At 50.1% G+C, this 20,755-nt stretch overlaps 2 protein-coding genes across 3 annotated transcripts; one reads left to right on the top strand and one right to left on the bottom strand.

The window, feature by feature from the left end:
* Positions 1-9,859: 9,859 nt before the first annotated feature.
* Positions 9,860-11,798, top strand: LOC103721611. 2 transcript variants are annotated; one of them, XM_008811879.4, is made up of 3 exons: positions 9,860-10,381; positions 10,481-10,638; positions 11,134-11,798. In XM_008811879.4, exons 1-3 carry the CDS (start codon positions 10,114-10,116, stop codon positions 11,278-11,280), a joined length of 573 nt encoding a protein of 190 aa, XP_008810101.2. In that variant the 5' UTR covers positions 9,860-10,113; the 3' UTR covers positions 11,281-11,798. The 2 variants fall into 2 exon arrangements, with proteins under 2 accessions (XP_008810101.2, XP_008810100.2); XM_008811878.4 differs by having other exon boundaries at positions 11,128-11,798.
* Positions 11,799-13,694: 1,896 nt separating this feature from the next.
* LOC120106052 lies at positions 13,695-17,308 on the bottom strand. Its single transcript, XM_039118898.1, has 2 exons — positions 16,824-17,308; positions 13,695-16,731 (listed from the first exon to the last, which is right to left on the bottom strand). The coding sequence occupies exons 1-2, from the start codon at positions 17,306-17,308 to the stop codon at positions 13,695-13,697; spliced, it is 3,522 nt and encodes a 1,173-aa protein (XP_038974826.1).
* Positions 17,309-20,755: the final 3,447 nt, after the last annotated feature.

The raw sequence follows: 20,755 nt of genomic DNA, 5'->3' as shown, positions 1-20,755 counted from the left end.
GGGACTCGCAGGGATTATCTCTTTGATCGATAAACCCTAATGAGTAGAGTTGGAATCGTTCCAATCCATTGAAAGGAGTTTTCAATGATATTATGATAGAGATCATAATATATCTCACTACCAGTCAGAGTTGAACCTATGGGGTCACACACTAGAAGTATTGACCGATCCGATGGTTGAATCGTGATTAGGAATCACAAGTAATCAATTCAATTGATATTCAGTTGAAGAAGGAACAAAGGGAATTAATTAATTGGACTTGAAACAAGAGTCCTACTTCGAGTAGGATTCGTAGAGTCCTAATTGGATTAGGACTGGGAATCCTAGTTGGAGTAGGACTGGGATTCCTACTTGGAATAGGATTCCTACAATCCTAATGAGATTAGGAGTTTTGAATTAAAATCGGATTCCTACTTGGAGTAGGATTCCTAGAGTCCTAATCAGATTAGGACTTCGGATTCAAATAGAGTCCTAATTGGATTAGGACTAAAATTAAATATGTCCTAATTTGGATTAGGGTTTCTTAAGTCACAATTAATTATTAATCTAATGAATCAAAAAGACTCCTAATTGGATTAGGATTGAAGAGTTCAATTGAGTCAAAATTGATTTAAGTTCTAATTGGATTAGGACTTACCTAGATAGGATCCAAATTGGTTCACCCTTGGGCTAAGCCTAATTGGATTAGGGCTAAACCACATTAGGGCCTCCCAATCCTCATTAGATGAGGATTAGGGCAACATGAGAGGGAGGGGCTCACGCCCCTCCTCCTTTGATCCCTTGGTGCGGCAACAAGAGGGGCCGGCGCCCCTCTTGGTAATACATCAAGGGCTCCTAACTTGTAGGAGCCCTAGATGTTATAAAAAGAGGAGGCTTGGGGGCTGACCTAATAGATGAGAAGCTCCTCCTCTTGCTGCCGTACGCCCTCCCCTCCTCCTCTCCTTGTTTCAGCCGAAAGCAAGAAGAAAGGAAGAAGAAGCCTTGGCGGCCTCCTCCCCTTCCCTTCCTTCATCCAACGCAGGGAAAAGAAAGGCTGCAGTGAAGGCTTTGGTTCTTCTTCAAGATCCCTTCTTCTTCTTCCTCCTCTCAAGCACAATCAAGGGTTGATTGATAGAGAGGAAATCAGCCATTCAAAGTTGTCTCTGCAAGGGAGCTAGCACCCCGGGGAGACAAGGAAACTTTGATCGGTCCTCTACTTCGTGTGGATACCCGTAGAGGCCGGGCACTTGAACGGCTTCAAGCGAACCTTCATCCTAAACCACGAACTTCAGTTTGCGGTGATCATCTACCCGCATAAGGTGAAGATCTGATCTTCCTAAAGTTATTAAAAGTTTTTAATCCTTACCTAACTACGAACGGTTATCAAACGATGTTCATGCGATGAACGTCGATCCCGCACATGCCCCTTCCGCTGCCATCTAATTTTGTTTTGAAATATCCGCGGCATGGGCGGGTTCTAACAGTGTTGACTGATCAACCCCTTAGGCAAAGTTTGCAGCGATCTGATCGGGCTAGAAGAATTGCAAAGTGGGCGGTTGAGCTCGAAAAATTTGATCTGGAATATCGTCCAGACCGGTGATCAAAGCCCAAGTGCTCGCCGATTTCCTAGTAGAGTCCACATTGCCGGATGACCCTTCGACCGCACTCAACTAGATAGAAGAAAATGCCCCTGAGCGACCATGGATTCTGCATGTCGATGGCTCCTCGACATCGGGGGGTAGTGGCACGGGCCTCATCCTCACCAGCCCAAAAGGAGTAGTGGCAGAGCAAGCCCTGCGCTTTCAATTCTCCGCTTCCAACAACAAGGCCGAGTATGAAGCTCTGATTGTCGGGGTCAAGCTAGCTAAAGAACTTAATGCCCCCAGCTTAAAAGTCTTTAGTGACTCCCAGCTCGTGGTGAGCCAAGTTTTGGGAGATTTCGAAGCCTGGGAACCGTCTAGTAAAATACCTACAAAAGGTATGGAGCATCACTTAAACTTTGACCAACTTCGACATACAGCACATTCCCGGGTCAGAAAATGCAAGAGCCCATCTGTTATCAAAGCTGGCGACCTCCACCTCGGCCGAACTTCCACTAGGCACTTTTCTCGAACACTTAATGACGCCAAGCACGGAAGAGCCTGAATCAGTGCTGTGCGTGGAAATCGAGCCCAGTTGGATGGATCCCTTAATAGACTTTCTACGGGATGGAATCCTCCCCGCGGATAGGCTTGCGGCTCGACGACTCGAGCGCTCGGCTGCCTATTATATCATGTACGAGGGCAAGCTATATCACCAATCTTTCACATCGTCGTTCCTCAGATGTCTCCGACCTTCGGAAGCGGATTACGTGATGCACGAGGTACATGAGGGGATCTGTGGGAGTCACCAGAGTGGCCGAGCCCTATCACACAAAATCCTGCAGCAATGGTATTACTGGCCCACTATGCAGAAGGACACGGTAGAATTCGTCCGAAAGTGCGACCGATGCCAATGCTACGCCAGCATTCAACGCAGACCCGCGGCGACGCTAACACCGATCAGTGCCCCTTGGCCTTTTGCCCAATGGGCAATCGACATCCTAAGACGTATTCCCCCAGCCATAGGATAATGAGAATTCCTCATTGTCGCCATCGACTATTTTACCAAGTGGGTCGAGGCCGAACCCATCGCCCAAATTACCGAACTAAAGGTATAAGATTTCGTCTGGAAGATGATCGTCTGCCGGTTCGGACTTTTCAGGGTCATCATCTCTAACAACGGCTGCCAATTCGACAACACTCGGTTCGACGAGTTCTGCTCCGAGCTCGGTGTCAATCACCGCTACACGTCGGTGGCCCATCCGCAAGCCAACGGGGAAGCAGAAGTTACCAATCGGACCATCCTACAAGGGCTTAAAGCCCGATTGAACCGGGCGAAGGGACAGTGGGCAGAAAATCTCTACAATATCCTCTAGGCATACCGAACAACCTTCCGAGTTCCTACTAGGGAAACCCCCTTCAACTTATCTTACGGTACGGAGGCAGTCATTCCTCTCGACGTCGGGTTGCCCTCCCACCGACTGAAAAGCTTTGACACTGCCACGAACTTGGTATGACTTCTAGGCAATTTGGACCTACTTGAGGAAATAAGAGAAGCCGCCCAGATTCGCATGGCAAGATACTAGCAAAAAGCAGCGCAATATTACAACTTCAGGGTCAAGCCCTAGACGTTCAAAGTCGGCGACCTGGTCTTGAGGAAAACTGAAGCCTTCCGACCTTTGGAACAAGAAAAACTCGCCCCAAACTGGAAAGGGCCATACCGAGTCATCTAAATCCAGCGGCCAGGAGCCTACAAGCTGGAATCCCTAGATGGCAGCCCGATTTCTCGGACTTGGCACTCTGAAAACCTCCGGATATATTATCAATAAAGGCAACTTTTGAAAGTCACCAAGTATTCCTAAAAAATGCCCTAACTAGTTCGGCGTACCATGGCTGTCTCCGCGGTGAAGTTCATAATCGAAATGCCAAAAACGGGCACTCCTCAAAGACGGCTAAAAACTAAAAGAGAGAAACCCCATCAGCCATGGAAACAAGGAGGCCCCTGATCTGAGTGGGGGGCATCTACAAAGTCATCCCTTGAGCTCGGCTTGGGATGCCCTGCGGGGTCAACAGGGAGCTGAGGAATAGCACCTCCCTCTGTAGGAATTCACAAGGAGGCCCCTGATCTGAGTGGGGGGCATCTACAAAGTCATCCTTTGAGCTTGGCTCGGGATGCCATGCGGGGTCAATAGGAAGCTAAGGAAGAGCACCTCCCTCCGTAGGAATCTATAAGGAAGCCCCTGACCTGAGTGGGGGGCATCTATAAAGTCATTCCTTGAGCTCGGCTCGGGATGCCCTGCGGAGTCAACGGGGAGCCAAGGAAGAGCACCTCCCTCTGTAGGAATCTATAAGGAAGCTCTTGATCTGAGTGGAGGGCATCTATAAAGTTATCCCTTAAGCTCGGCTTGGGATGCTCTGCGGGGTCAACGGGGAGCTGAGGAAGAGCACCTCCCTCCTTAGGAATCTACAAGGAAGCTCCTGATCTGAGTGGGGGGCATTTATAAAGTCATCCCTTGAGCTCGACTCGGGATGCCCTGCGGGGTCAACGGGGAGCCGAGGAAGAGCACCTCCCTCCGCAGAAATCTATAAGGAAGCCCTTGATCTGAGTGGGGGGCATCTATAAAGTCATCCATTGAGCTCAGTTCAGGATGCCCTGCGGGGTCAACAGGGAGCTAAGGAAGAACACCTCCCTCCGCAGGAATCTACAAGGAGGCCCCTGATCTGAGTGGTGGGGCATCCACAAAGTCATTCCCTAAGCTCGGCTCGGGATATCATGCGGCGTTAACGGGGAGCCAAGAAAAGGCACCCCCATCCATAGACTTTCTATAAATCGTCCCCGATTTGAACGAGGAAGTAAAAAGTTCGAGTGCGACCTAGCTTGATTCCAAATATTCCCTTTAAACTTGAAAAATCCCAAAGTTGGGAGCCGTCAGATTCGCAACAGTCATCTGTGTTGTAAGTGTCCTAAGCTACGATGCGAGAGCTAAAATAGGGCTAAAACTCGTTCCAAGCGCCTAGCGCGCGCCAACGGACGAGCCTGGGGATAGTAGATCGCAAAATTAATCGCGGACGCCGACCATGCAAACTTCGGCGAACGTTCAGCATGGTTCCTCCAGTATAGGCCGGATGTGAACCTAAGCACTGCAGTTCGGTTTCTTTTAAACGACTGAATGTAAGACGGAAAAATTTAAATACATGGTTAAGTTTTTAAAGGCGAGACCACGCAAATTTGAAGACATAGAAGAATTAAAGAAGAAAAAGTTCACTTCATTAGCGCCAAAAGGCGAAGGGCCAAATATAAAAAGAATTGACCTAAAGGTCAGACAAAATACAAAGAGCCTCCCCGATCACCGATTCTACAAAAAAAAAAAAAATACACTCAAGCTAAAGGCTTAGCCGACTATCCCACTTCGGGTCAATGTCGGGAGAGGTTTTTGCTCTCAGCTTCAGTAGCAGGCGCCGTCGTGGCTTTTGCAGCAGCTTCAATGAGGTCTGCCGCTCCAACAGTGGATCCATGCGCCTCCGCTGACTCCTCCGCCTCGGCGTCATCATCCAAACATGGGCATAAGCCACTGAGATCGACCCCGGGACATAGTTTCTAGGCTTGGTCCCGACAATTGTCAAAACCCCAGACCATGGCATCCGTCGCCGCCTCCGCCAATTCGTCCATGTCTCCTCGGACTCACGCAAGTTCTGGACGGCCCTTGAAACTTGCTCCTTAATAAGCTGGTCGAGCTCTACGGCCTTCTGCTCCAGAGCTTCAATTTTGCGTCCTTAATTGGCTAGCGCAGACTCCAATTTTGAGATGCAACCCTCGGCGGTCGATCGCACCCGAAGAAGCTCGGTCTCCATCTCCCGGACTCAGGCGAGCTCAGTCTCGGCCCGAGCCTCGGCCTCCTCTCTCCGTTGCTTCTCGGCGGTTACGTCCGACCGCAAATCCTGAATCTTTTTCCGGGAGTTGGTCATGGCAATCCCCAATATATCGACCAAATGCAGCAACTAGCACAAAAGAACAAGGGTAAGCCAAAGTCGAGTGCCTATGAAAAAACAATATTGCTTACCGAAACAACGGTGGTGTAGGCCTCGTCAACGACTCCGGGCAGTCCGAGCTCCACCAACTCGGCCTAATCACACGGGAGTGAGGCCCAACGTACGACCTCACGCGCGACTTCGCTTGATTGCAGTGCTCTGTCATCTTCGAACAGCTGGCAGTCAAGATAAAATGGCCTCCTTCCAGACCCCGGAGGAGTGGGCTGAACCCCGGATGGAGCCACGACCGTGGAGGGAACCCGAGCTTTAAGCCAATTTCCAAGCTCGGCATCCGGTGAAGGTGACTGAGCGACTCTCTTAGCGCCGCAAGCCTTAGCAGGCGTGTGGCCACCCACTTGCCTGCGCCCTTCCCCGCCACCTGTGGCGGTGGCCTTACTCTGAGTGGAGTAACCTGCTCGGGCTCAAACCTAGCAGGTTCGGCAATGACAATCCCAAGACGGCGCCTCTTGGCACCGGGTCCCGAAGCAGCTCGGGCTTTCTTCTTCAGCTCTGGCCGAGCCCCATCAGAGGCCATCGCTATGCTGTGGAATTTGGCCATCAAACTTTCAGAATCCAGGCGCATCCCTACAACCTCTGGCAAATAAAATGCCATCAGAATTCAACAATAAAAGAGAAAAAGGAAAAAAGCAAAATAAACGTTTCACCCTTACCCCCAGGATGGGCCAAGCTTAAGCTAACGTTACCAGGACTTCCTCAGTGAGCAGGTCGGGGAGTCCTGGAGTTTTCTCCGAACTAAGCAATGTATCTAGAGTCGCCTATTTGAGCTGTGACAACTTGGGCAGCCTGTTATTGACAATAACCCGCGGCATGTCCTAGGCCGGCTCAAAACCCCACGGCTACTTGGAAGAAATAAAGAAGAACTTGCGCTTCCACCCGTGGATAGAGTAAGGCGCGCCTCGAAAGAGTGAGTGGCCTCCTCGAGGAGAGAAATACCACCACCCTTTGCCTACAGAGTTGGCCTTCAACATGAAGCACCTCCGAAAGACATTAACCGAGAGAAGTAAACTATGTGCAAGGCACAAGACGAGGAAACCCACTATCATCCTCCATGAATTTCGGGGTGAGCTGCACTGGGACTAAGTGATAAGTCGCTAGGAGCTCATTCACGAACCCATGCAAGGGGAATCTCAGTTCCGCTCGGAGTGTATCCATGTACATCCTAATCCGACCCTCGGGAGGATCGTCGACGCGAGCCCCGGGACCAGGGAGTTCCAAAAGTGAACCCCGAGGGAATGAAAAATTGTCCGCCTAACATGGGACAGTTCTTCCTCGACCAATCAAAATCGTTGTAGACCGAACCAATCATGGCCACAGAGGAAAAAAGAAATGGAAGCTAAAAAGATGGTCTTTCATATCTCGATGTGGCAACGGGCATGCAAGAGCTAAGTCCATATGGGTCGGGGCTCCCATCAAGCTCCGCTTCCTCCGACGACGAAGAAACCCGAGCTTGAGATGGGCCCGCACCAAGCACTTGAGCCCTCGAGGGTGACCCCATTGCCCGCCCACATTAAAGAAAAAATAATGAAGAAATAAAATTTCTCCGAGCAACTAATAAGGGGTAAGGACACCTACCTAAGAGACTCACCGAAGAAAAGAGTCAGAAAAAGGGGAGCCGCCGAAAAGTTCACCGGGAAACTCCGGATTACTCCGTGAAGCTCCAAAAAGGTTTGAAAAGGAGACGACAACAGATAAAGAAAGGAAGAAAAATAGGGATCCCGGAGATCTCCCTTTTAGGGCTTAATATAGCCTGCTTCAGCGGCTCCGATCGGCTTCCCGAAACGATGGGATGGTCAGATTTCGCCACGCGGCAACCCCCGAGACCGTTATAGCAAATCTTCCCCCAGGCTGTCATGCTAAAGGTCAACATGGCGGGTGCTTTTGAAAACTGAGCATTAATGAGGCCCCTCGCATTCCGCCCGACAACGCTTCGAAAGAAAGCACACATGCAAGACATTAAAGGAACTCTAGCAACCCCTTCCACTTCAGCTGACGTAGCGACCTAATCCGACCAAGCTCGCCTCACGCAATGTGATCGAAAGGAACCAACCCTTAACATACATATCCAATTCGGTACGCGCCTCTTTTTGCTTATCTAACTGAAGCGCTGGACAGTCACGAGACTGACTACATCCATCGTCCGAGCCACAAGGCAGCTTGACCTCGGAAGTGGGAGGCAAATGATAGAGGAAAAAATGGATCATCCAACCCATAACTAAAAGGCCACCCAGTTTCGGCCTAGTAAACATCAACGACGATCGGATGAATCTTCACCTCGGCCTAGGGCCAGCTCGTCCTTTGAACTCCGCCAAAAGCTTCACCAACTTCAGACATTCGCCGACCCCACGACTAAGTTCAGGGTACCTTCGGATAATCGCCGACCCGCCTCGGCTAAGCTTGGGGCGCCAACCCTAACGATATGCAGCATACGCTCCAACCCTCGAGCTCGGAGCGCTCTCCCGAGCATACCTCGGAACCCAAAAAATCGAGCTACCCCTAGTATCTACCAAGCCGACCTCATCAAACGCATGACGCGACTACTTAACGAGCTTGGCCTCATCAACGACCACACCCATGTGCGGGCCTACGCCCACCTACGTGGCCGTACTCCACCACACTGCCGTGTTATATCCCCATAACCGGCCAACAACAATCAGACGGCACCCTGACTACTCTGGCCATACCCTGCTGTGACTGTTAATGTCCTACCGTTCTCAAGAACGAGCTGTACCACACGTCACCAGCCAACCTGAACTGCGCGCCATCCGGCTCAGAGCCATGCCCCCTCATGATGGGGACTGACAGTACCTCCGTCACCTGGGCCACTCCATCGAGGCTATAAATAGCTCGGTTAGGTATTTCTAAGGGACATTTTGGCTGGACCAAATTTACCTACTCTAACTTGATTGTCGGAGGACCCTCACCGGAAACACCGGTGAGGCTTTGTGCAAGTCCGCAGCCGTCGAGCAGGAGGTGGCTTCCGTCTTCCCCTTTCCAGCATCAGCGACTCCCTCGGCTCCACCGGCGTGGTCACCCTCGGGCCAGATTTGAACCACAACAGTATATAATGGCAATGTTGAAGACATAACATTATCTGAATGGCTTGGGTACATATCACTACACGGTCAAGGCATCCCCAAGAAATGCTTATATAATGAGCCAACAATTAATTTAGCATGTTGCCACATTGCTAGGTGGTGTAATTTGCAGTCCACATACAAAATGATGCAAATAAGCATGCAACACATGCTTCGATCTCAAACATCATCTAATATTTTCTTTAAGTTTCGCTTTCTTATTGCATCCTGTGAAATACAAACCCTTAGTTGATTCAAATCAAAAATTTTACTTTCAAGAGAGTCTAACATTTGGACATGTGGTTTTAGTCTCAAATTATATTCGCGTAAACATTCCCTACGGTTGCCTTAGTTTCATGACTGAAAAAAAGAAATAGCAAAAATTATATCTGCAAAAATAGATTGTGGCATAAGTTATTCTAATTTTCATTTAACTGCGATCTTTGGTATAAGTTTTGAATGAGAATTTTTTTATAAATAAATTTGACTAGCATATAACCATCCTTAATTTATTTTTTTTTCAAAGGTTAATTGGTAGGCATTAAACTTACTGTAAACAAGCCTTGTTGGGATTTTATGGCTCAACCAAAAATTTCTTGACAGAGTTGTCCTCTCTTATAGCATTATTGTTAACATATAAAATTACAAGATCTGTTTCTTCAAATAAATAAATAAAAATTATAGGATCAGGTATCCTCTTAGCTATTATCATCACCCCACTTCCTCTTTTACTAGTTTCTTCTACCCAGGGCTGAAACAAGATAGGAAACAAGTATAACGATATCTATAATTATTTTATTTAATAAATATAAATACAGATACATATATTAATCACAGATAAAAAAATTTATATCTATATTTATTTTAAATAAATATAAATACAAATCGAATATTAGAAATATAGATATAAATATAGATATAAATTAGATAAGTAAATTTTATAACTATAAAATTAAAAATATTATTAAATAGATGATGAATTAAATTAATAATACATTATATAATTATTTATTTTAAAAATTATATTTATTATAAAAATTAAATAAAATTATAAATAGAATCAAATAGTTGGGTACGTATTGGATAGCTCTCCATCACCGTATCCCTATCGATTCTGCTTGTCCCCCCTCGTCAAAGTACCAAAAGAGTGGAAAATATGGCTGAGAAGGTTCCCCCAGTCTATGGTCTGCTCTTCTTTTTTTTTCCTTTTCAAGCACGGCAGCTGATCCAATGTTCAAGCTCCTTGTTGCTTGTCTCTCCATCCCGTTGTCTCTCCTCTGTGCTTAGGTCACCTAACTTTTCTGCTCTTCCTCATTTTCCGGTGGAAATAAGGCATCAAAACCCTTGCACTCTCCTGGCTTGGCGTGTTATTTTAGTTGCAAACAAAGAGATCGAGAGAAAAAGGGAAGGAGATAACGAGAGGAGAAAGTATGGGGAATTGCCAGGCGGCGGAGGCGGCGACGGTGGTGATCCAACACCCGAGCGGGAGGGTGGAGAGGGTCTACTGGTCTCTCAGCGCCAGCCAAGTCATGGCCGCCAACCCCGGCCACTACGTCGCTGTAATCATCACCTCCACCTCCAACTCTTCTGATAGCCGTAACAGCAGCAGCAGCAACGCGCCGGTGAAGCATCTCAAGCTTCTCCGCCCGGACGACACCCTCCACATCGGACACGTCTACCGCCTCGTTAGCTTCGAAGGTTGGTGGCTTAGCTTCCCCTCTCTTTATTTTTTTTTTGCTGGAGGGGGTTTGTTTTTGTTTTGATTTTTTAACGGACGGCTGAGATTAACTGTGGCAGAGGTGCTGAGAGAGTTTGCGTCCAGGAGGCACGTCCGGCCGAGCCGGTTGCTCGTCAAGCAGAAACATAAACCCAGCTCGAAAAAAGCCGCCGCCGCCGCCTCCTCCGGGCAAGGTGGTGGTGGTCCGGCCACGGAGCCGGAGAGCTCGCCGGCGACGGTATGACAATTAGCTATTATTGTTTTAATTTGCTTCATAAGGTTATTTTAAATTTAATTTAACTAAAAAAAAATTGAGAAAATGGGAGGTTGCACGCGCCGAAGATATCAGGGGGGAAGGACGACTTTCTCTCATCTATCTTAATAGTTTTTATAATATTTTCCCTTCCTTTTTTATAAAGTCCAAGAAGAATTAAACGACAGGGAATCTTTTCAGAGAAAAAAAAGGAGAGCAGCAAAAAAGATAATAAAAGTTTGCTTCTCTTTGAGAGAGAGAGCGCGACGGGGGTAGGCTGGGAGGGTCTGTACTTACCATCGGTAAGACTAAGAACTGTCACCAGTTTCCGTTACCATCTGAAACAGAGCCAAAGCCAGCGTAATAAAAACAAGCATTATTGTACTAATTACTCTTTATCAACGCAACAAACGGGTGCCGTTTGTTCATGAACGGACGGTGGCGATGAAGTGGGATGGTCTCCTTTTGTTCTAGCCTCAGGTGGTGGAGTCGCCGGCGACGGCGGAGGTGGAGTTCGAGGAATTGGAGCAGAGGTTGGCGAGCAATAGAAGAACCAGCAGTGGGGCGGCGGCACGACACGGGCAGTGGAGGCCAGCCTTGCAAAGCATCGCAGAGATTGGGGGTTAGAGCTCGCTCGCAGCCTTTTCTCTCTCTCTGTACTGATAAAAACAGAATAAAATCTTTATTCCTATTATGTTTAATTTTGAGATATCTAAGGTAGCTTTATCGTGTATTAAATATTATGATGACGGATGAGTTTCTTAGCGTGTCGTAGAGGTGTCTTGAGCTCAGTGTAGCAGAGCTTTATGGTGTCGTTTTCCTCAGAGGGATTATTAGTTGAGTTGAGAGGGAAATGAGTCGAGTCTACCCGATGGGGGCTATCGGCTATCTTTATGTGCAAGGATGTTGAGGCTGCTGAGAAAAAGTAGGGGGACATCTGACGACCATGATGTTTGATGGTTAGTGGGCGATGACTCGTAGCGTCTGATGGGGGCAGAGTTTTGTATTCTTTTGGTCGTTATGTCAATGGCTAATCTGAAGGGCTATTGATGGAACCTCACAAACAAGTCGCCGCCACGTCCTTTCATGTGTTTTATTTTATGCTATGTTTGGATGGAGGGTGATATATATCTACATTGGTTTTGAATTTCCTTTTTTCTAAAATGGTCACTGTCTTGGGGAGCATTGTGCTTCTTCTGATTTTTTTTTTTTTTTTAAATACCATGGCAACTAACATCATACATGTATCAGTATATCCCTAGGAGTGAAAACAAAAGTGGAGCAGACTTTGGGCCTTCCACCGACATCCTCCTGAGTAGTGCATCGCATAAAAGACAATTCACTTGGCCACACTGTTTATCTACCAACAAATATGGGTAGCTCAGAATATCGTAGATCCACCTACAATCTCACATATATCCCATAGAAGTAGCTGCCTATTCGAACGCTTGTGCCTGTCAACATTCTTCTAAATCTAGTCAATCACCATGTCGCGTCATTTTTAAGCTGAATACTGGTCACCCCTAGGATCCATCCGGCAAAGATAATATCCTCTCATGCAGCTTTCAGCTCTACACCATTGACTCACTCGTCGAAGACGCGCCGTCCACCGGCCGCAATAAGCCTAGACTCATGACCTTTAATCGACAAGCTCGCTCCCAAAAGACTAGAATGGTTCTGGGCACTGCAATGGCTAAATGGAAGTCCCAAATTTTTCTGGCCGACTCAGATAATGCTGCAACAGTAGTGTTTGTAATCTCTGCTGCATAAAGTAAAGCTCTGTCCGCCTCTGTCCTCGAGTGCATCTTTCTTTTCTCAAAGATTCGGGTATTTCCGTCCAACCATATATGATAAGCCATATAGATGCACCTGATACCCCACTCCAGAATACTCGGTCGCCTCCGAGCTTCCTTGAGCTAGCCTAGGAAGTCTTTTGCTGAAGTTACTCCCTATGGTAAGTCTGTGATCCTACCCCACACCTGAACTGCACAGGGGCATCCAAGTAGAATATGACTGATGGTCTCATCCATGCTGAGGCATCCCTCACATACTGAAGTGACCCGCACTCTCCATCTGGCTAGCACACTCCTCGTAGGTAAGCAGCCTTAGGCAACTTTACAAAGAAAGAGGGCAACGCGAGGATGAATGCGCAGCCTCTAAATCCATCCCATCCATCCATTGAGTAGACCCCTCGCTAACCAGGACCTGTAGGTCTCGGGCACCCATTCCTGTCGCACTCCACACCCTCCTGTTCGTGGTCTCCCTAGTAGATACTGACAAAGCTAAGACCCTCTCCGCCAAATGCTACCCAAAAGCTCTACAGACTCAATCCACATCCCATCTTCTCTTCCCATGTGCGAGCAAGTCATAGACCCTTCTCCCTGCTAACCATTCCGAGTCAAGCATTCCGGGTCAAGCATGGTAGGCCATCAACCGAGGGGCAACTCTGACACTCGGCAATTCTTCAATGCATCAATAGCCCAACCATCCCCAATGGCCCATTTGATAGGTTTTTATTTGTATCAAATACAATAAAAATGAAGACAGTGGCGAAAGCCTTTGATGTAGGATAAGCTTTGCCTTTTGCTTATTTATACGACAGATGAATCATATAAATTTAATATATAAGTACATTCATAAAAGCTGAAAAACAAAGTATGCTGAAAGGAATGGCAAAGTCGCACCACCTGTTCACAACATTTCACCAAAATGATCAACAATAAAGGAAGCAATCTAAGCCGCAGCTTTATTTACCTATGACTCGCTTTAAAAGCAGTGCAATTTTCTGCACAGTGCTACATATCCTGAAGCGACTGATTCCTGCAACCAAAAGATGCAGGGTCAAGTTTTCTATACCGCCAAGAACAAGCTTGGCATCTGGATAGTTGATTCCTACAGCCACTGATTCAGTCTTATTGTTTTTTTTTTTTTTTTTTTTGGTAAAAACGGCTACTCATTCAAATAGATCTAACATGAGTACAACCCGCCCTGTCCGAAGAAATAAAAGACAACAAAGGAGAAGGAGCGTCTATAGTAGACGTTCACAAAACATCCCCGGAATGCCGGGCCACAAAAGAGGCGACCCAGTCGGCGGCCCTGTTCGCCTCTCTAAACACATGACCAATCTGGAAACCGACCATCATCTGAGCCATCCTCCGAGTCTCCCGAATAAGGGGGTGACCGTCACCGTACCTGTCCATCCCCCGGATCCAATCGATCACCACCGTAGAGTCTCCCTCGAGGAACACTCGCTCGGCTCCAAGGACCTGCCTGGCATAGGATAAGCCCTCCCAAGCAGCCCGCAGCTCCGCACCAACAACTGTGATCCCAGGAGTCCGACGCCCACCTGCAGCCACCAACCTACCACCGTGATCCCTGATCACAAAGCCGACCCCTCCAGTCAAACCGTCTAGTGACCTACTGCCATCGAAATTGATTTTGAGATAGCCAAGGGGTGGGGGTACCCAAGAGACAGTAACGAAAAGGGGCGCTGAAACAGCGTAAGAAGTACCCCAGGTGTCCCTAACCATCCCAGAAGAAAACTCAGTGGCAGCCGCCATAACCTCCCTCGCATGTCGTGCCGCTCTGTCCACCACCATCCTCGGAGGCACCCGCCTCCCCTCAAATATGCCTGCGTTCCTATCCAACCAAATGTGATAAGACAGGTACGCCCTCAGTATACCCTCCGCTGCCAGCCTGGGCCTACATATAGAATCTCTCAACATCCGCAACAGATCCTGAGTCGAGACTGCCGCATCAAACAAGGGGACCGAAGAGCACTGCCATATCTGTCGAGCTCTAGGGCACAGCAGGAGAACATGCTCGATGGTCTCCACGATATCACCGCACGTCTCACAAAACTGAGATACCCCCATCCCACGCCGAACAAGCAAACTCCTAGTCGGGAGACATCCCCAAGCCACCTTCCAGATGAAAAGTGCCACCCGTGGATGAATCCGTAATCTCCATATCCATCCTCCCACGATCTGTCGCGCTGGCGTCCTGCAGAACAACGCAAAAAGATCCCTGGCCCTCACCCGCGACCGCCCCGTTGGAGTCCAAAGCAGCCTATCTGACGCCCCTCCAGAGGGGATTGGCAAGGCCAGAATCAACTCCGCCAACTGCTCACCAAACACCTCCCTGATCATCCCCACCCTCCAATGGCTCCCCTCAGAATCCAGCAGATCTCTGACCCTGCACCCAGCTAATCTCGCAGAGTCCACCATGGTCGGCAAACGACATATCGGCCAATCAGTCACCCAGCTGTCCTCCAGCACATCTATCGAGCGCCCATCACCAATCACCCATCTAATCTCCGGAAGCACCACCATAGCCCTGGCACACATCACACGCCATATCGGAGAGTGGTGACGCTCCACCCGCCCCCCAGGCACCAAGACACCATATTTGGCCCTCATCAGTGAGGACCACATGCTCTCTGGCTCAAGCACAAATCTGACTACATGCCTCGCCGCTAACACCTCCCGTCTCGTCATCAAGGACTGCACTCCCAGCCCCCCGGCACTGGTCGGCTGGCATACACTCTCCCAGGCCACCAAGTGGATCCCGCCTCTGCCGCAACTCCTCCCCCAGATAAACTCCCTGAACAACTGCTCAAGGGACCTCAAGACTGCCACCGGAATATCAACGTGGGATAGAAGATAAATAGGAACAGATGAAAGTACAGAGCGCACCAGAATGATCCTCCCCATCATAGATAATGAATGAGACTGCCAGCCCTCCAGCCTGCATCTGACTCTAGTCACAAGGGACACACAGTCCCTAATCCTCAGTCGTCGTCCACATAAAGGCACCCCCAGATAGGACATCAGGCCCCCCTGCTCTCCCACACCTAGAACCTCCAGTATAGAGAGCTTCAGCGCCCCGCGCGTCTTCGGACTAAAGATCACAGAAGACTTGTCCAAATTGACCTGTTGCCCGGAAAGGGCACAGTAATCCCGAAGAGTCTGATCTATAGCTCGAGCCGACTGCCTCGAGGACCTGGCTAAAAGCAAGCAATCGTCAGCAAATAGCAAATGGGAGATCGCCACTGCTCCCTCCGCCGGTCTATAAGCCTCCAGCTCCTGACTCGACACTGCCTGCCGCAATAATCGAGACAATGCATCCTGCACAAATAATAAACAACAAAGGAGAGAGGGGACAGCCCTGACGCAAACCCCCAGAAGACGAAAAAACCGGGAGGGCGTACCGTTCACCAAAATAGCAAAGGAGGGCACCCTGATACAGCCCATCGCCCACCTGATCCATGTCTCATGTATCCCAAACATCCGCAAGGACTGCTGCACAAAGTCCCACCTCATCCTGTCATAAGCCCTCTCCATATCAAGCTTGACCCCCATCAAGCTTCTGCTCATCGGTGCTCTGCTAAGGTCAAACATAAACTCCTGAGCAATGAGCACATTGTCAGATATACTCCGTCCCTCCAAAAAAGCCCCCTGCTCCGGGAAAATAAGTCTAGGGAGTACCCCCCTCAATCTAATAGCGAGAATTTTCGCCGTCACCTTGTACAAGGTCGTACAAAGGCTGATCGGACGAAAATGACTCGGCTCCGTAGCATCCTGCCGTTTCGGAATCAGGGCAATGAAGGTCCTCTGCCACTCAGCAGCCATCACTGCTGTGCTGAAGAACTGCTGTATAGCTGCCGTCACATCCCGTCCAACTATCCACCAATATCGCTGAAAGAACACCGGTGGGAACCCATCCGGCCCTGGCGCCTTGTCCCCTCCGAGGGACCACACCGCCTCCCTAATCTCCCTCTCTGATACCGGACTAATCAAATCAGAATTCTCCTCCTCTGTGACCACCGCCCCTGGCAGTGGGATCTCTGCTAGGCTCGCTCCTCCAATCTGCTCTGTCCATCTGCCCCTAAAGAAGCTCACCAGAATCCTCTGTATCACCTCCGGCTCCTCCGACTGCTGCCCCTCCTCATCCCTAATAACTCTGATCCTGTTCTGATTCCTCCTAATCACTGTCGCCTGGTGAAAATATCTGGTATTCCTGTCCCCCTCCATGATCCACTGTACCCTCGCCTTCTGTCTCCAGAATATCTCCTGCTGTCTAAGTAGACCATCATGCAGAGCAAGTAAGGATCTAAGCTCCCCAACCTCCTCATCTGACAGACCTCCCCCTCGAGCCTCCAATCCTGTAACCTAACAATGGCCACCTCAGACTCCTCAATCCTCCTAAAGATGTCTCCCACCTCCTCTCGATTCCATCTCCTCAGCCTCCTCCTCGCCAACTCCAATCTCCGGGACACCCGGTACATGGCATCACCCCTCACTGGAGTGCTCCACGCCTCCCCAACCATCTCCCATGAACGAGGGTAAGAAAGCCATATCTTCTCGAACCTGAAAGGGGGATGCACCGGAACAAAGGCATCAGTGCTCAGCAACAAGGGACAGTGATCAAATGCAATCCTGGGTAAATGAGACACACGATGATCCGGGAATCTCTGGACCCACCCCGCTGTCGCACAAGCTCTATCAAGTCTCTCCCAAACCCTAGCCGGACTCTGTTGATTGTTGCACCATGTGAATCTTGGACCAGAGAATCCCAAATCAATCAACCCATTTGTGGTCAGAAAATCCTGAAATTCCTTAACCTTCCTCTCGTGGGAGAAAGGCTTGCCCCCCATCTTCTCCTGAGGGTCGACAATACAATTAAAGTCACCCGCCATCAGAAAGGGGAGACCCTGATCAACCAACTGCGATGCCTCCTCCCACAGCCGTCGCCTCTCCCTGAAGTCAGTACTCGCATACACCGCCGCAAGAACCCAGGGATCGTTTGTGCCCTCCGAGATCACCAGAATCACCTCTTGGCCACAAACATGAAAAAGTATCCAATCTACACGACTCCAACCTCCACGTGACAATTATCCCGCCCGACAACCCACGGGACTCCACAGCATAGAAACCCCATGTCCGAGGGAGCACCCTCCTTGCCTTCTGAAGGCCCCTACCCGATAAACGGGTCTCAAACAAAATACAAATATCCGGTCTGTTCTGCTGCACAAACCTTCGGAACGCCGGGGCAAAAGAGGGCTTCCCCGCACCACGACAGTTCCATAGGAGAACCTTCATTGTTCACCCATGGGAGTATCACAACCCGCCATCCCGGGGTTGCAATCATGAACCACCTCATTCACAGAGCCATCAATACCCAATCCTCCTGTGTTCACCTTCCTCACCGCTTCCTTCAATTGATCCAAGGCACGGAGGTGAACATCACAAGTCACCGGCCTGGCCCCCCGTCCCGCCACCTCCCCCTGGTCAGCTACAGCTTCCTCCCGACCCTTAGGCTGCCCACTCCCATAGTCCACCCTCTGGCCGCAACCCCTTCCACTGAACTTAGAAGAAGACTCTGCAGCCGGCGGCAGAGAAAGCTCCCCCCGTGCCTCCGGTACCACTTCTACGGGCACCGCCTCCGGTGGCAGATCGGGCGGCCCGGCCGCACCCCCCAACCCCACCACACAGCTGTCTCCACCCTTCGACCCAGTCGGCCATACCACCGAGTCCGCCCCCGAGTCCGAGAGCAGCGCCGCCACCGAGAGAGACCGGGCCATCGTCGTCCCAGTCGCCCCCCCGGCCCCGCACCGGAATGGACCGCCACCTTTGGGCTCCCGCTCCGCCCGGGGAGGTCGACCGCACACCACCGAGAGAGGCGGAGGGGAGCTCTTGCTCCTCCAGTGGTGGCTTCCCCCCGGCCGCTCCTTCCTCAACGTCCCCGCACCTCCCCCGGGGGAGATCGATCGGAGCAGCCCCTTTTGTCTTGCCGGGCTTCTGCTCCGTTTCTGACTCCGACCCACTCCCCCACGAACAGAGGAGACGTCCCTGACCGCAGTCCGAACCAGATCATCGCGTTCAACCACAACCCGAACAGGGTCAGGTTCCGCCTCACCCACACCATCGGCCCCAGCCCGAGTCGGTCCAGGGTCACTCCCCCCCGAACTCAGACCCGATTCCAACTCAGCTGGCGCGTCTGCGACCTGGGTAGTGTGACTCGGCCCACCCTTGATCACGCCCCCGCCGGCTTCGGAGACATCCTTCTCCGGCGTTCTTCGGCGAGCGACCTTGGAGGGTTTTTGCCAACCTTCGAGATCTACCGGGGAAGACACCGCTTCAGTCCCGGTCGCGCCTGGCTTCATACCGGATTGCGGAGAGTTCGGGCCAACCCCCGACTTGCCCGTCGCCTTCCTCCGAGCCGGCACATTAGCCACCCGCGGCGCCCGCGAATGACCAGTGACCATCCACGGGCCGAACATAGCCAAGTCCTCCGGATCATCACTGCCCCTGCTCACCTGGACCGACGGCGACCTCGATGCCTCTGTCCCGTCCCCCTGAACCTCCCCTTCTTCCGCCACCACGGCCTCCGCCATAGAAAAAGCACAACCCGTCGACACATGCCCTATTCGCCCACACCTGGTGCAGGGGGCCGGCAGGTTCTCGTAAACGAAATCCTGCCAGAAGACCTCCGCCACCCCCTTCGATGAACCCCTCACTAGCGTCCCCGGTTTGAGAGGAGCAGAGCAGTCCATTGCTAGCTTCACCCTGGCGAAACCACACCTCTTCCCCTGCTCTGTGACCCCATCCAAGGCCAGAGGAGTGCCGGCAGAGGCAGCTATCCGCATGATAGTCGACTTCTTCCAGTAATCCAAGGGTAGCCTTGGCATGCGGAGCCACACAACCACCCGGCTCAGCCCCACATCGCCCGGAATGAAGTTCGGGCGCCACCGATCCACTGCAAGGAGCTGACCGGCTACCATCCACGGCCCGCTCGCCATCGCAGCTTCCCGATCGGCCTCGTTCGCGAACCGGACGGCGAGGAAACCATCCATCAAGGTGAAGCACTCCACTTCATATCCCAAACGCCCCACCCTTTTGATCTCCCTCGCCACCCATTCCGCCGGAATGAACCTCCCAAGGCTTCTCACCAGAATCGTGGAGGTCCGCCATTCCGACCGGTTGCCCTCTAACTCCTCCTCCGGGACGTCGACCACCTCGGAGAACCGCTTCTGCAACAGCTCCCGCACCCGAGGGGAGGAACGGTTGGGGGCTCCATCATGCCGACATTGCTCACCCTTCGCCACATCCGCCCAAGAGCGGCCCACCTCCGCGGTCCCGGCGCCTGAATCCTTCCTCCCTTCACCTGAACCCGTCCCAGCTCCCGTCGATCCTCGGACCGCAGATCCACCCCCCAAGTCGGACATCCCCACCATCTTATTGTTTTTTCACTATTACGCTTCTTCTTCTACTCTCGTGGCATCCCTCTTTTAAACCATTTCAGAGAACCTCTCTCAAGAACTCTCCAACAAAGCCAGGCTAAAACTTACGAACATCTGAAGTTTAGGACCCATAGAATTAAATACAAAGGAGGTTCATTTCTCTTTTAAATGTATGCAAGAACAAAGTTTCTAACTCACCTTATTGTTGAAATGAAGTTGAATCAATTCTCAAGTCCCATGAACAAGAAGGTGGTTTTGAATGAGAGTAGGATATGAGATACCAGGAACAGGAGAAGAAGAGGACTGATCTTTTTATTTCGGAAATGCAAAGAAGAGAAAAAGTCCGAGTTTTATTTTATTGCAGAATTATCCTTCTGCCCCCTTATGACTCATCCGACTAAGCTGCCACGTCATTCAGGCCATCTCAAACTGTCCCATGATGCGGTTCCACAAGCGGGTTCAGCAAGCAGTACTGTATTTAACATCCCAGACATAGAGATGATGATGAGGGATGGAGAACCTTTCAGGCCAAGCATGTATTTAGAAAAGCCAATGAGGCGGCCGACTGGATGGTTGCCTATACGGCCCATCACTCAGGGTACATCCTTTGATCAGGAAAGGGAGAGCTGCCACTAGCACTTCACGAGCTAGTGTATTTTGATTTTATTAGATGTATTCGTACCCGTACTATATGAAGAATCTGTTTAAGCAAAAAAAAAAAAACAAACTTAGGTGTTTCAAAAAAAGCAGCCAATACTATGTTAAATTATTGGCTGATGTTTTAAATTAATTATTTACTATTTAAATTAATTTTTTTTTCTACTAAATTTTTTAATTAGTATTTTAATGTAGTTATTAATT

Source organism: Phoenix dactylifera, unplaced genomic scaffold (assembly GCF_009389715.1).
Source record: "Phoenix dactylifera cultivar Barhee BC4 unplaced genomic scaffold, palm_55x_up_171113_PBpolish2nd_filt_p 000438F, whole genome shotgun sequence".
Lineage (NCBI taxonomy): Eukaryota > Viridiplantae > Streptophyta > Magnoliopsida > Arecales > Arecaceae > Phoenix > Phoenix dactylifera.
This window is presented reverse-complemented; position numbering and strand designations above follow the sequence as displayed.

What these genes read in the sequence shown, in the direction of transcription:
- LOC120106052 (XM_039118898.1), bottom strand. Translation starts at nt 17,308, where the DNA reads ATGGGGGGCAAGCCTTTCTCCCACGAGAGGAAGGTTAAGGAATTTCAG. An exon ending in TCTGAGGTGGCCATTGTTAG is followed by an intron (nt 16,732 to 16,823) that starts GTTACAGGATTG and finishes TGGTCTACTTAG; the next exon opens with ACAGCAGGAGATATTCTGGA.
- LOC103721611 (XM_008811878.4), top strand. Translation starts at nt 10,114, where the DNA reads ATGGGGAATTGCCAGGCGGCGGAGGCGGCGACGGTGGTGATCCAACAC. An exon ending in CCGCCTCGTTAGCTTCGAAG is followed by an intron (nt 10,382 to 10,480) that starts GTTGGTGGCTTA and finishes TAACTGTGGCAG; the next exon opens with AGGTGCTGAGAGAGTTTGCG. An exon ending in CGGAGAGCTCGCCGGCGACG is followed by an intron (nt 10,639 to 11,127) that starts GTATGACAATTA and finishes CTTTTGTTCTAG; the next exon opens with CCTCAGGTGGTGGAGTCGCC.